The following is a 15,892-nucleotide window of genomic DNA, read 5'->3' as shown; positions in this document are numbered from 1 at the left end:
TAAATGAGCTCATAAATGCTTTAAAACACTTCACTAGTTTTCATATAGCCTACTGTTGATGCAGGGGGACTTTAAAAAAAAAAAATGGCTTTTTTGGATAGGTCTGTACAGGTGTGCAAGGCAGGGCGGAAGTTACCTCCAGGAAGCCACTGCGCTCCAGCGCATAACGTTGCAACGTTTATATGAGCGCCCCCACCCTCCTCCTACTAACACGTCACACATGCCACCGGAGCCCGTACCTGCCCTCTCCGCTTCTCATGCGGTACAAAAGCTCCACGCATGCGAAGTGACTCTCCCTTTTCTCTTTAAGATATAAGGTAAGCTAAATGTTCAGGCTCAAGTTTAATATTTTTGACAGTAGCGCTGACGTTATGTGCAGCGCTTGTTTGCGGTGTAATGAAAACTCACCTCATCTCTAACACTGTGATGCATTCGTTATCTCGACAGTTTGTCGGTAACTTGGAATTAGTGGGCGCTCGTTGAGGTTTTTATTTAGCACTGTTGTCAAGCTAACATTAGCAGCAGTATCGTTATCCAGTGTCAGTGGATGTAGGTTGGGTTAGCGAGCTAACGTGGCTAACTATGACAGAAAAGGGACAGGATGAAGGTGCGGTTAGCGTACTGTTTTAAAGCTGTAGTGGCGGATGATCATCTGGCCCAGCTGCCACGTAACCTGCTAGGTCGTTAATGGGGCTTGTCTAACCTTAGCAGCCTAGCCAGTGTGAGAAAAACGCGACCTTTTGTTTTGACCCAGTGAACGAAAAGGGTGGCTGACAAGTTACCGTGTTGGAGTATTATTTTTTTTCCACTTAGTAGTGTTTATGGGAACATTTGGGAACCCAACAGCTTGGTGTCCAAATAGATTTAGCACATTCACATATGACGTTAGCCGTTAGCTTTTCGGGTGGATAGCAGGCAGCTTGGATACCGTGTATGGGTGCAACGCCTAGAAATGTTTACACTAGTTTGGGGAATGCATGTTAAAATTATAGCTTTATTGAACTTTTAGAATAATGCAATAATTATTTTAAAACAAATGCAAAGTAAACAAACTCAAAGTAATTCGAAAGGGATGGCTGACATTAGATCAAGTATTGAATTGTGATAGATTGAGCTAAGTTGTCATGTTTATAATCTGGAAATCTGTGCTGATTACTCACTTTTTAATGTCACTTATATAATTCCTCTTGTAAACTTGCAATGGGCCATTGGTTTTTGACACTATACAAATCATATTAACCAAATTCTTTGTTAAATCATCATCTTATTATCATTGTTATTTTTTATTGTATATATTTTTTTAATTTAAAAAAATGTATCCTGGTGATACAGTACAACCTGTGGATCCACTATGGCAGATGATGATTTCTCCACTGCTGATGCTGGGGCCTCTACAACATACCCAATGCAGTGCTCTGCACTGAGGAAGAATGGCTATGTCATGCTGAAAGGACGTCCCTGTAAGATAGTTGACATGTCTACCTCCAAGACTGGCAAGCATGGACATGCAAAGGTAAAACCACTTTGTCTATACTTTAGAATTCAGCGCTTAAGGAACTTTAGCCTGATGGGTCTCAGTTGTACAAGTAATACAGAATGCTTCTTTGGCACAAGGTAAGCTCTAATCAGTTCATTGTTCCCAGGTTCACCTTACTGGACTTGACATCTTTACACAGAAAAAGTATGAAGATATCTGCCCATCTACCCACAACATGGATGTTCCAAATATAACAAGGAAAGACTATCAGGTGAATGTTTCTTTTGGACATATCTTGCAATATTGCTTGCTGTGCAGGTTAAACAATTTAGTACTAAAGGGTAGTAACTGTTTGGAAATTTGTTTAAAGCGTGAAAGGAATGAATGGTTTGACTGCTGAAGGGGTGTGTCTCATTTATCAGAGCTGAAGTGTTGCTTCAGTATGTTTAAAAAAATATATACAGGCATCAGACTGGTCGGTCAGGTTTTGGATTGACCAATAAGCAGTCTTCTCTAACTGTTGGGCTATTTAGAGGCCGTAGTTTTCAGAAAATGCATCTTTTTCTTCGTATAATGAAATCTTCTATGTAGCAAATGAGTCTTATAATTTGCATTTTCCTGGTGGTGGTTTATTATGTTACGTTCTACCTATGGATGTATAGAGGCCCACGTGACAGATTTCAGGCTTTGTATAGATGTGCCATCCAGACCATACACTTCACAACTTCTTTGGTGTCTGCGGTTGTCTAGGTGCTTTTCCACGTAGTGTGCACTTTTTTTTTTTTGGTAATGGTTTAGAATTAAAGACTGTACATGACACTGTCCCTGATAGGCACATGCACAACAAAGAATGACAGAGCACATTGCTAGACTGCTAAGTTTAAATTTGAATGAGAAATGATAATTGCTGTAACTGCAAATGCAGCAGATACTGGGGATGTTAAACAATAGTTATGTGAGACCCAAAACCTAAGACGGGGGCTTGATCTATACTGAGTTCAAAGTGAGTAATCAGCCATCTTGCACTGTTTGGGAATTGCATCATCTGGATCTTGTAGCAACATCAAATGATACACAGATGTAAAAATTATACTACTGTTACCTTAAATTAGAGCTGGGCGATATAAGATTTTTTTCATATCACGATATGTTTTTTCATTTCAGGCGATAACGATATCTATCACGATATAAGCCAAATAACTATATTTGTAAGATTTAAATGTGCCGTTGCTCACAAGTAAAATGTGAAATAATCAGCAGCTTGTTTTGATTTAAATATTTATTTCCCATAATAAGTTCAACAGGGTAGATGTACTTAAGGAACATGAGACTTTTTCAGATAAATAAAGGCAAATCTTGCAAACTACACAAAAGGCAGCTGCTAAAGCGTTTAAGTTTCAAAATAGAACAAACAAAACAGACTACTAAATTGTCAATTCCACTTAGAAACAAAATATTAATTCTAAAAATAAATCTTAGTTTGTTTTACAGAAGAACAGACAAAATTGACTAACTTTTGTCAATATCAAATAAACTGAGAACTAAAAGGAAATTCTCAATCTCTCCTTGTTGTATAGCTTAGCTTTTCAAACAGTTTTAACAGTTACTTTAGTCTGACAAAAGCCGAATGACGAATTAGCGCTTCCAGTCAGAGATTGAGCATGCACCGGTTTATTGTATTTCCAGACTTGCTTTCGGCACAATTTACAGTGCGCGCTACTGTTTTTTTTCTCAGACTTGAAATGGCCGAAATACCTTCACGCTACGGAACTTCTATGGCTCTTCCGTTCGACAATCTCTCCGGCATTGGAACCATCATCTGTGTTCTCTTCAGTAACCTTCGGTCACGCTCTCGGTTGATTTTTCTCTAGTCGGCACACTCATTTCCTCCATTACCCGGGCGGCAAAGCGGCTGGCTGCTTCCCAAACAAATACACATGTGCGGCTTGGCACTTGTGCTATACGTAACAAGTCACGCGACGTGATGCTGAAGCTGTGATTGGTTCGGTTCTGCGCTACTTAATTTGGATTGGCTGTTTTTTTTTGTTTTTTGTTTTTTTAAAGAGGACAAGAGCGGCGAGGCCTATCGCAATAGTTTAATTTTTCTATCGAGAAAAAGTTATTTCGCAATACATATCGTTATCGTTCTATCGCCCAGCTCTACCTTAATTTGGTGTCACTAACTTAATAATCTCGTAAATTCCATGTAATTGGCATCAGGTACTAGTTCCTTCTGGTTGTAGTATGTATAAAATAATAGGGTTTTTCCTCTAGCCCAGAATACCACTGTGCAATATATAACCCACACGGTAAATGCATAAAAATTAGAAATGAAGTGTTATTTTTTTCCCAATATTTGTATTAGGGCTGTGCGATATGACGAAATATATCAGATGTTGAAATTAAAATGTCTATCGTTTCATATTATACGCTGTCGTTAGTTTCGTGATGTTGCAAAGTACAATGTTTACGGCAAGATCTTTTCCTTGTTTGGATGGTCACCACAGAGAATACCAACATAGCCAGTGGAGATGAGGGAGAACCAGGTAGGTCCAAACAGAAAAACCAGTCAAAACAAATCACGGATCTTATTCCTAAACGAGGGGCTACCTCTGTAGCATGGATATAGTTTGGTTATGAAAAGTCTGACACGAACCAGAAAACTGTACTATGCAAATTATGCCGCAAACCAGTCCCCACCACAGACTCAAACACGACAAACCACTTCTACTAGCTACGCAAGACTCATGTGTAAGAGTGTGGAGAGTTTACAGATGAGAAGCAAAAAAAAAAAGAGTCATTAGGTGCTCAAAATAAACCTTAGACTCAAACTTGAGAAAAGGCTTTTCCCCGCAGCAGTTTCATGGATCAGTCAAAACACTCGACTCCAGGTACACGACGGCCAACTGAAAACACTTCACACAAATAGAATTCCCCGAGATTCGCAGAATTTACAGAAAATGCACTATTTTGTGGTATGTCGCTATCGGGATGAGAAATGTCTTATATCGGGATATGAGATTTTGGGACATATTGCACAGCCCTAATTTGTATATTTGTATAATGGATATTTTTTTGAATTAGGACTGTTCATATGTATATAGTGCCCCCCCCCCCTTCTTCTTTTCCCACATGTCTGCACTGGGTAGGAGAATCTCATGTGTATAGTGACAAAAGACATTCTTTTAATATTTTAGGTGAAACCACTGCAATATACAGCTACAACACTTAGAGGCACAGTTATAATAGTGTAAAAAATTCTCCCAGCTTTAGTAGTTCAACATATTTACATATAAAATAATCATTCATGAATTAGAATGAGGGTAAAATGTTCAATTAATTTGTGATTTTTGATTTGAGGTCATATTGCCAGTCTTAACCTAAAGTCAAGTTACAATATATACTGCCTCCTTTTAATTTTATTTTTATAAACGTTTTCTTGTTTTTAGGGCTTTGTTATTGATCTAAACCACAATGTTCTGTGTATTGCTGCTTCACAGTAAATGCTTTCTGTTGGTGTGAATCACCACAGTGTTATGAAGAAAGCATTAAAATTAATGTTTACAGCAATTGCAATAGGAAAAAGTACTTGAATCACTCTTATGATTTCCTAAACTATTAACCTCTTCCATTCTGTTTACAATGGCAAATTTAGGTAATTGATGTGGCTGATGGTTTCTTGGCTCTGATGGATGACAACGGAGAAACCAGAGAGGACCTTAAATTGCCAGACAATGACCTGGGAAAAGAGATTGAGAGGAGGTTCACTAACGGGGACCAGTTTATGGTGAGTTCCTGTGTCCTGGAAAAAAAAAAGTTCTAAAATCCAAATAAATTTTAGAAGCAAATTTATTTGGATATTTTCTGATATATTGCATTTCATTTAGTCATAAATGAACTCTGCTGTCTTCACTATATTTACTTAGTGTCCATTTTAATAATGTAATAATTAAGAAAAATTCCTTACGTTAGTCTAGAACACTTGTATTCTTATGTGCTATTTTAAAGTGTACTAGTGTACTTTAACATGTTTTAGTGGTAGAAATGTCCTGGCCTATCAATTTGAGAAGTCATCATGCCATACTGGATCAAACATATTTGCATAAAATATATACATAAAAATCAAGGTGATGTGAGAATACTGGACCCAGATCTTAATTCCTTTCCATTTTCAGGTCTCTGTGTTAAAAGCTATAGATGAAGAGCATGTAGTGGGCACGAAGACCATGACTTCCTAATAAGTCAAGGACAACGCTGGAGACCTCACAATCCTATCCTCCATTATGGTTTTGGAGCCTCACCAAAGCTACTGGCCTTTGCCCCACACCGCCACCAGATTTGCTGCTGTCAGCTAAAATCCAGAAACTGGACGTGGTCAGCTTCTTCTCTATCTAAAGCTCAGACGTGACTGGCATTCTCTCTAAACAGTCATCTTCCCCTTGCCATCACAGCATAACTTTGCAGTGGGTGCTGATATTATTCCAGTATTTCCTACAAATATTTCAGCACTCCATAACATTCCTGTTTGAGTACTCGTTACGTGTATTTGCTTTTAAATTACGTTTTATTTTTAAAAAAGTTAAACATTTTCAGATGCCTGTAAACATGGCTTATGTTTACAGGGTTAGATGCTGTACCTGATTTATTCTCTTTAATGTTTCCCGTAAAATAATTCAAATTCAGCTGGCTGATATTTGCTCCAGCTATAATCATTGCACAGTTAAGAGACCCTAAAGCATTAACGTTATTAGTAGCTTGACTATATCTGCCTGCCTTTACAAGTGACGCACAGTCATCTGCATGCACATTCATGACTAGTATACTCATGCCTTAGCAGCTATGAATTTATGTAAATGAGAATTTTACTTACTCATGGCAGGATTTCTATAGCTCATAGCCAGGACTCAAGATGGGCCTTTTTTTTTTTTTTTAAATTTTTTTTTTTTTTGCAGTCTCAGCTGTTATGAAGCTGAACAGGCCATAATGGGGTGATTGGGTGGGGCCATATTCTCCTCTATGCTATAAAACTTTCCTTTCACTTGAGGCCTTTACAAGCTGTCAGATGTATAGAAACTGATTTTAAAAGAACAAAACACTTAAAAATATGTGCTATTTAGTCTTAAACTCTTTATTTTAATTCCAACAGTTTTGTCTCTATTGACAAGTACATTTCGCATTCTCAGAATGCTACTGATATCATTTTTCTTTTTTTTTTTTTTCTTTTTTTGGCAGAAATTGTCAAAATATTGTATGATGTAGCAAAATCTGTGGAAGTTATACTTTGAGTTATCCAATTCTTGTTGTGACATTCATGACGAGCAGAAATTAGAAAAGTGGGAAAATGGTAGTTACAGAGTAGTTGAGTAAGCAGGTCTATTTTCTAGTCTAAAATGCCTCACAAGGAGTTTTATTACATATTGCTTAGGTTAATTACTTCTCCATTCACAAACTGTTCCTCGGAGACATCAGGTAATGGCAGGAAATCAGAATGTGTTTACATGCACTGCATCAATGTTGCTGGAGAACCTGCATTTATATGCTGGTATTGTTGGTTTTCTCCCCTACCTCCTAATGGAAAATAAAAACTGAATGTAGTGTTTTGAGAGTATTAGCATTGCTAACTAAATTTAAAGCATTGCAGTCAGTTTTTTCTTTTTTCTTGTTTTGTTTTTTGAGCTGAGCATTTGGATACTGTTTCAAGAGTGTACAAAAACCCTCCTGTTTAGCTTGTGTAGATGAATTAATCAGACTGGTTAGAGGTTTTAGTCTGCCTTTTGGTTTTTGGTTACAAGTGTCCATGTGTGTATACATTCTAACACTAGCTATTCATTTTTAGTCATGAATCTTTGTTGTTGTACAAACCCTGTTCAAACCTCAGTTAAGCAAATGCATTTAAAACTGTAGCTTTCTGTAGCCGAAGTCCCCCAGTCCCTTACACCATGTAGAGAAAATGTTTACATGATGGTTATGACGTTAGGTCATTGCTAAAAATCTACAACAACCAGACTTCTTACATTTATGTGAACACAGGTTGTAATAAACATTGGAAGATATTCTTTTTCCTTTGCACAACAACAGCTGCTCTGTAATGTTATTATTTTATTATTGTTTTGTGTTTTTGTTGCTTGGACTTGAATCTAAGCTTAATATTCCATTACATCTGTCAGCAAATTGTGTGTTTTGTAATAATTGTATTCATACTGTACCTATTCAGTGTGCAACCTGGTCTTCTAAAAACCTTTGTTCCCTTACAGCTAAACTGGAATGGACAACTTAAAATTTCTCCAACAAGACACTGTGCAGTTTTGCAAGATGTTCAAAGTTGGCATAAGGAGGCAGGCTGGCAAGTGGGAAAATTATATCCAGGAGTTAGTCAGTGAAAGCAGGGTCTTTCCACTTAGTTACCTATTAAGATTTGTTGTTATTCAGTGGTTGGTTGTAGGTGCAAATACTACTTGGTTTTGTTTACAAAAAAAGAGATGTTTTGCTTTACAACTGATTTTGATTGATGGTCTGAAAATGAAAAGATGTTTTCAAAGGCTTTACAAAATGCAATTGCAAATTAATTTTACTTGTATGGGAACATAATTTCAGGAGCCAAAACCATATTGTGTGATGCTTTGGCAGAGTTTTATGCCAGATTTCCTTCCTGACACAACCCCAAAGGGATTTGTCTCTCCTCGTGGAGCTTTGGCATTATAACAGTGGCTTCCAACTACCCCCCCCACCCCCCCCACCCCTTTTTTTTTTTTTTTTTTTGGTGTGTGTGTGTGATCTGAAACACCGTAACAGCAGTACCCTGGAATGCAAAAAGCAAAGGCTACTGCCTTAAGACCTTACTAAATAGACTAATGCTACATTTCAAAGTGAGAAGTAACTTCTTCATGGAGGTGGAAGAACTAGCAGATGAAAGCTCAAAAAGCAGGAGGAGCCTGTGTAATGAAGTTATTAGGCAGACTTTGACAAACAAGGGCCCATGCTCGACAGCTTGAAGCCCCTGCTTGCCTTCTCAAGCACACAAATCTGCTCACAGCTAAAGCCTGCAGAACCTTAACCTGATTTTTACTCTACTTTAAAAGCAATAAACTGAAAAAATGTGGTGAAAATGTAACCTGTCCATTACAAACCACAGTAAACATTCTTTTGCAGAAATAAAACTATAAATGTTAAACTAGAATACACCGTAGTGTTGTGCTGCTTCTTTTTTCTTTTCATTTTTTTGGTGGGTTAAATTGTCATTGCACCTATGAAGAGATGGCTACACTACCATCATGGCCCAAACAGAAGATGTGCATTCCTTAAGCCCCTCTGTTACATTTGTTTCTAAAGTTGAACCCAGGATAATGGACTCCAAACATCCTACAGCTGATGAGCTACACAAATTGGTATTTCACATCATGCCATTTATCCTCTGTTTAGCAGTCTTGGATGTGTCTCTCACAGAGACTTAGGTAGCAGTATTAATCCGATTCTGTTCAAGGAAATGTTTACGCTGTATATGAGATGGCCCTGTGCTGTGCTTGTAAATGAGCACTGATAAGACTGTGTCATCAGTGAGGATAATAAATGACTTTAATTAGCATGTCTTCTATTGCGAATAATCTTTCTTCATCATGTATTATTCTGGGGGAATCTATCTTTTTCTCCATCAAAAGTATGCACTTTACTATATAATTTTGACTCTTCTGGTGTATCTTCATTTGTATATGGACCAAAGGTACATTGTAGCATCTTAAAACTGGAAATGAGATGCATGTACTTGCTAATGTCTGGCTACTGTTTTGTTTCTGAAATAACAGCTCATTAAGATGTTACTGGCTATAAAACCTCATTACTATAACCATAAGTTATATCCTTAATGTACAGTATTATTTTGGCTATTTAAATATTCACGATTGACATCTCAGAGGTGTGGCTAAGTTTGAACATGTATTGCAATCTCTAATATCTTATATGTTTTTGAATTGGAGGTGGGAGCAGTGTTCATTTGGGCAATGTCACAATTTCACTATTCCAGATGTGACTGAAATTCAGAATAAAATGTCATTGACATGTTTCATAGCCAGATGAAACCTGTTCGCTTGATGAATTAAGCAGATGAAGGATATGGAGTTGATTCTAAATGCTGAACATTTATTTGGTAGGAGTTCACTGGAACTCTCAGTATAGGGTCCAAAGATATGTTGGCGCACATGAAGGAAAAACTAAAATAAACTTGTCACAAAGACAGAAAAAACCCCTAAACTTCAGGAACAGTCATATCTAAGATACGTGCATTCTTACAAAGAAGAAATGCACTGGCCAGTAAACACCAAAGAGCCTAAAAGATTACTGAATGCAGCTGAAGTGGTTTCATGTCTGCACTTTAATCCTATCTTGATTGTTTCCTTTAAAATCCAGTGTGGTGGTGTACAGAGGCTAATTTTCAAGACAGCAGTGTGTTGATGGGGATGTATGAGATGGCGCTGTAATCCTTTCATCATGTAACGTTACATGTAAATTTGAAAGCTCAGAGTTATGAATCTAAAGTGTTTAGTTGTAAGTAAATTTAAATTCACGGCAGTTAAAATCTTCATATTCAACGGCTAGTTCCAGTAATGTTTGTTTTTCATTGTAAAAGATCAACGAACATTTAAAAAGTCAGACAGAAACAATGGGGTTAAAGGTTTTTACCTAAACTGCTCAGCAGATGGCAGTCCAACATCAGAGATTTTCGTATTGCTTTTGAACTGTGTGCATGATAGCACAGGGACAACAAGGGAAAGTACTTTTTTTTTCAAGTTTATTCAAGTTATCCAGAAATTATACCTTTTCCCCCACAGATGAAGAATTCACTCTGTGTTTTACGTATTCTCTGATGTCTAAGTTCTTTAATTCAGGATGAACAGTGTGAATAGCCAAACTGAACCTATTCAATCGAAGCCACCCCAACGTGTCTCAGCCCTATTCTTGAAAAATGCAGTAGCCTTGGTAAATAGATTTTGTAGAAACTACATCCGTATCACTGTACAGATTTTATACTGTTTTATACAAAAACAAAAATCGACACAGAGAAGTCTTCTGTGATCTTCAAGAATTCTTTACAGGGAAATGCCAAACTCTTTCAAAACTCATGTGGGGAGCAAAGCAGGGATTGTAGAGGGGATTGGCAAAGGTTTTATGAGCCATTCCACAGTGCTCCGAACCTGTTTATCCAGACAGTGAAGCAGCTGGATTCCTGGTTGACTTTGAGTGGAGATGAACCAGTTTCAAATTATTAGAGATTTGATAGAGTTCTGGGATAGAGGGCTTGCCTTGTAAGTCAGGGTAAACAGTACTCACACACACATAGGGTACATACATCAGCAGTGGGGTATGGTCAAACACAGAAAGTACGTTTATGTAACTTTGGGACCCATTTCTCAAAACAGCATGAGATGGGGAGAGAAGAGATCAAAGCATTAGTGCGAACCATGTGCTTTTATTGAAACTGCATGGGATTAACTGTGCCTGTGTGCGAAAAAGCTGAGTAAAAATATAGAGCTATCTTCAGCTTTTAGTGCCACACATAGGGTAAGAGCGATATCACACTGTAAAAACACAAAAATGTTTATAAAAGTGAATCAGAGCTGCATCACCCTGGTACAAAACAAAGTCTAAAGGAGCACTAGTGGGTGTAAATGTTCATGTTAGACTAAAAACTACCCAGTTACCACTAATCTTATCATACAAGGCCATCACTATGCTGAAACAGGCTTTCAAGTTCAAAAAACTACCTAGTCTATGCAACAGACCATTTCAGTTGAGCCGACACAGATTTGCATCTAACCAATGAATAAATGAATAAATCAAAATCACCGAGACACATGGTAGTGTCAGGTGAGATGCTTACCTTAGATTTTAAAGTGTGTTTCATCCATTAAAGCTGAAAAGTCAAGTTGAAGTTACGTTGCACTGGTTCTTTTATTCATAGAAGATCACATAAACACTGCTGGAAGTCCTTACAGGAATATTAAACATGGCACGGAGGCAGGCAGGCATGAAAAGATCAAAGAGCAAAAATCTCTTTATTAAAATGTATCAATAAATAATCTAGGAGGTGAAAAAGTGCTACACAACATTAATAAGTTGAAAATCACTTCCCAAACACCATCTCATCTTCGTATCTGGAAAAGAAATAACACCTGAAGTTTTTTAAACTACTGCAGATAAATATGACTTCTCCAACTTAAACATGTAAAAACAGTAAAGGTTTAGCATAATTAATTAGTATTAATAACTTTATATTTTGTATTTATTCATTTACAGATAATGTGACTTGTTTTAAAGTGTGTTATATATTACTTTTTATGTTTTTAGCATGTGGTAGTGGTGAAGTGTTTTTGAAAATAAGGAAAGTTTTACTGCAGGCTCCAGATTATGAAGTAAGGAAAGAACTGAGTGAAGGAACGCTTTATCTAAGGATCTGAAGTCCATAAGAAGGTATTTGTTCTCCTTTTAGTTCCTCAGTCCTAAAACGTGAGAAACACCAGGTAAGGTTTCTGTACAGCTGTGGTGTCTGAGTTTGTGTGTGCAGCCATCTTTGCAAAAATACAGTTAAAAGTACTGCAATATAATGAAGTGACCATCTCTTCTTAAATTAATAGAGTATTTTCTTTTGTTAGGAAAAGCAGTGACTGCGGAGATGGTAATGTACATCCGTTGGCCTCCCATATTTCTCAGCAAGTCTTGGATGGATTGCAATATCATTTTGGACACATGTTCCTGAACCACAAAGGATAAGTCCTAATGACTTTGTTAATTCCCTGACTTTTTCTAGTCTGGCTCTGAGGCTGAACATTTGTGGTATTTAAAGATGGATTTATTTTTCTTTGTATTTATTGAAGCAGATAATGAGACTAGAACAGAGACTGGACAGCTAGAGGCGTCAGCTTTCAATTCGAGACTTCATCTCTTATGTGCTATTTGGTGTCAGATGTTTGTGGGGGAAAATCTGTGATTTTGAGCTCTGCAGTGAGCCTTTCCACATTTGTAAGGAGCTGCGATTAATACCAGAAGGGCAAGGGAGTGTTTTTTCTTCAGGAATAGTTATGCTAACAGATGTGTTCATCTGAGAATCAAGCTCACAGCATGTACCTTCTATTTTAGCTGACACCCTTCTGTACACTCATACTGCTGAGAAGACCCATCTGTTTTTGAAAAAGAACAACTTCCATGGAAGAATTAGTCAGTGACTTCACAGGCAAAATATTCACAGTAGTCTTGTTTTTATGGAATGAAAGATTGAATCTTTCTTCTCATCAATGGACTACAAGCACATGCTGTTCACAAACCACAAACCACCAAAACAAATAAATGACTAAACACAAACTATTTTATTGTTCTTCTTATGCTCAAACTGTGATTGAACTTCCAGGACTTAGTAGGCAGCTCACAAGCTGTTTCTCAACTATAACACAACTCTCACCTGACAAAACTCGCACATATTCACAAGTGTAAAAACAAACATGCATCCAACAATTTCAAGATAGAAAATGAAATTACACTAAATAGCATTACTTTCATTACATTGGCACATCTTAACATTAGGAAATGCATAAGTATAGTAAATGCTAACAAAAAAGAGCCTCTGGCCTTCAACTTTTGGCAAAGTATATTCAGGTCTGGTGTCTCTCAGTGTGTTTACAATGTTTCTACATTTATTAGGAGAGACACAGTATCCATATGGAAACAGATATACACATACTATGTTAAATTGCTAAATAAATGCTTTTAATGCTTTTAACTTTTTAAGTTTTGAGAATTTATACAAGCAGTGTGAAGATGTCTGTGAGCACTGAAATAAATATTTATTATGTACAAAATAACTAACCTAATGTACAGTACATATAGTCAGTAGTTTTAGTATATATACATGCTTGCCTGCATGAACAGATATTTGGCATTGACATGCATTTGAAAGTGACAGGAAAGTTTGCTGTTAGGGTAGCTGTGAGAGGAAAAACAGATTTCCTTTGGTGTTTTGGTGTGTGTGTGTGTATGTGTGTGTGTGTGTGTGTGTGTGGTGGTCTGCAATGATTTTCTCTTCTTGTTTCCTGATTGTCTTTGCGCTAGTCATGAATGATGGACAAGTTCGTACCAATAATTGCTTCTGCAAACCTGACCCTGTATCCATCAATAACAACAATAACAAAATAAAAGCATATATGGATTTATGTGCAACAATTTTACAATTACATGGGGTTACTTCAAAATAACAATAGAATTTCTGTTTTCTGCAATTCCTTTCTATGGACGATTAGACTTTGAATATTCAGACTGCAGGCTTTAGAACTGTTTAGATGCAGTGTGTTGTTTCTGGCCACCTGCTCCCCTCTGGCACAGCTTTGAACTTCCTTGTGTGTGTGCAACCTACAAAGTATGTGTGTATATTTGTAAGGGCAGTTAGCAGACTAGTAGTAGGAATGTTGAAAGGTTTCGTCCAACATCTGGAGGTTGACTCCTGCAGCAAAGAAGAGTATGTGGGTTGGGTGCGTCATTATTCAAACCAGATGAGAGTAGCTTTTCATAGCCGAAGAATAAAAACACTGCCTTTCTGTACATTAGGTTGAATTTATTTTAAGTATATTTATTTTCATTTTGACACCATTTACTTTATTACCAGATAATTCATTTTCAAGATTGTTTTTACATAAGTTTGCATCTTTACCTTGCAGTACTTTGTATCCAGGGATCATTTTACTCAATTATATACTTTGAAGAGTCTAACACACAGAAATGTAAATCAGTAAGAGCATTAAACCACCTTTTCAATATCAAAACTTACGTCTTGTTTTTTCATAACCTAGTATGAAAAGTTTTAGGGTAGGGGACATCTGTGTCTGTGTCCAGGGACGGAAGTCTCATAATCTGTCTGTGACTGTTTTTTTAGATAAAAAACAGCAGCAATGTATTGATATTACATTATTCAAAGTTGCTGATTTGTTACTGTATGTATAATGTATTTTTGTTAAAGAACAAGATGTTTGTCTTCTAGTTTTATTTGTCCTACCACTAACAGGGTTACATAACATAGCACCAAAGACACACCGGCTGTTCTTTCCTGCAAAATCTCTGATTTATTTTCCCCTTTAAAGGTTCTGGTTTCAGATTAATGGAATCAGCTGAATTTATGGAAAATAAAAGCTGGTACACAACACGTGTCAAGGTGAAAATAATACTGACTGTCAGCAACTTCTGTCTTAAATGTTTCTGTTTGTGCTATTACTCATTCTCAATTACTAAGGGAGATGGAGTAAAGGGATATTATGGGAGGCGGAAAAGAAATTAGGCAATGCTATCATACTAATAAACAGATGTCCATTCACTCTCCTCAAACTCTTATCAATCCCCAGGCCATAGCTAGAGCCACCACACAGCTGCTCATTGAGTATGTTGTATAACACAGCACCATGGTGACATCAATTGGAGTGGATGTCTGGCTATAAAGTGGTTTCAGAGATTGTCAAGTGACCAACGAGGCTTATGTTTGGCATAAAAATGCCAAGGTTGAGATTTTGAGAGGGGTACCATTATACTGGTATCTAGAAAAAAAGAAAAAATAATGATCCAAAGAAAGCAAAGATTGATATTTAAAGTGCATTGTCAGCTATGTGCTTCAAAGCTCTCATGTGGAGAGATAAGGGGCTTAAGATGTGTGTAATATTTGTTTGAACCAAAAATAAAGTGAACTTTGTGTCCTTAAATTGCTCCAACTTCTGTCTGAATGTATGAACGTTATCTGTTCACAGTGCCCTGGAAACAATCTCAAGGACATGCAGACAGAGCCACTTTGCCAGTATGTTGTGTTCCCTGTTCCCGCAGGCTGTTTGTGAAACAGCTCAGTCATATTTTGTCTCGCCTCTGAGGAGAAAGGCATGAGAAAAAGGCATGCTGCCGGTGCAGATATCCTATCTCTTTTCATTGAAGTGACTAGCACTATATAGTGATCCACATATGCACACATCCACAGCAGCTGTGCATTGCACTGTTGCTGAACCGACTTGATACTGATGAAGAAACTTGATAATGCTATACAGACACACACATGCACATGGGTCTGTTATACAGTGCACTATTAAATGTCTGGCTTATTAGCTTAAATTTCCTGGAATTAATAGCGGTTGACCCCAAAACACTAACGTAGCAGGAAAGTCTGTGAAGCTTTCCACATTTGTATGTTTGTAGACCCTGTCAATGTGAGTGTGTGTGCATGAGTATGTAATGTGCTACATATGTTCTGTGGTTCTGTGTGTTTGTGGACTGACTGGGAGTGGTTATGAAAACAGTGTTACCCAGAGTACAGTTCTCCTGGATCACAGGTTACAGCCCCAGGGGGTTGTGGGATAGGCTGGGACACTGTAGGGAGCGGATAAACCTCTCAGAGAGTCAGTGTGT

The 15,892-nt window shown here is 37.4% G+C and overlaps 1 protein-coding gene across 1 annotated transcript; it reads left to right on the top strand.

Annotated features, from left to right (window-relative positions):
* The first annotated feature begins 172 nt into the window (after positions 1-172).
* eif5a2 (eukaryotic translation initiation factor 5A2) lies at positions 173-8,654 on the top strand. The gene is made up of 5 exons (XM_082515877.1): positions 173-317; positions 1,333-1,513; positions 1,644-1,748; positions 5,133-5,264; positions 5,653-8,654. The coding sequence occupies exons 2-5, from the start codon at positions 1,352-1,354 to the stop codon at positions 5,713-5,715; spliced, it is 462 nt and encodes a 153-aa protein (XP_082372003.1). The 5' UTR covers positions 173-317; positions 1,333-1,351; the 3' UTR covers positions 5,716-8,654.
* The last annotated feature ends 7,238 nt before the right edge of the window (positions 8,655-15,892 follow it).

This window comes from Aulonocara stuartgranti (assembly GCF_965226115.1).
Source record: "Aulonocara stuartgranti genome assembly, chromosome: 19".
Classification (NCBI taxonomy): Eukaryota; Metazoa; Chordata; class Actinopteri; order Cichliformes; family Cichlidae; genus Aulonocara; species Aulonocara stuartgranti.
The sequence above is the reverse complement of the archived record's forward strand: the minus strand, read 5'-3'. Positions and strand labels throughout refer to the sequence as shown.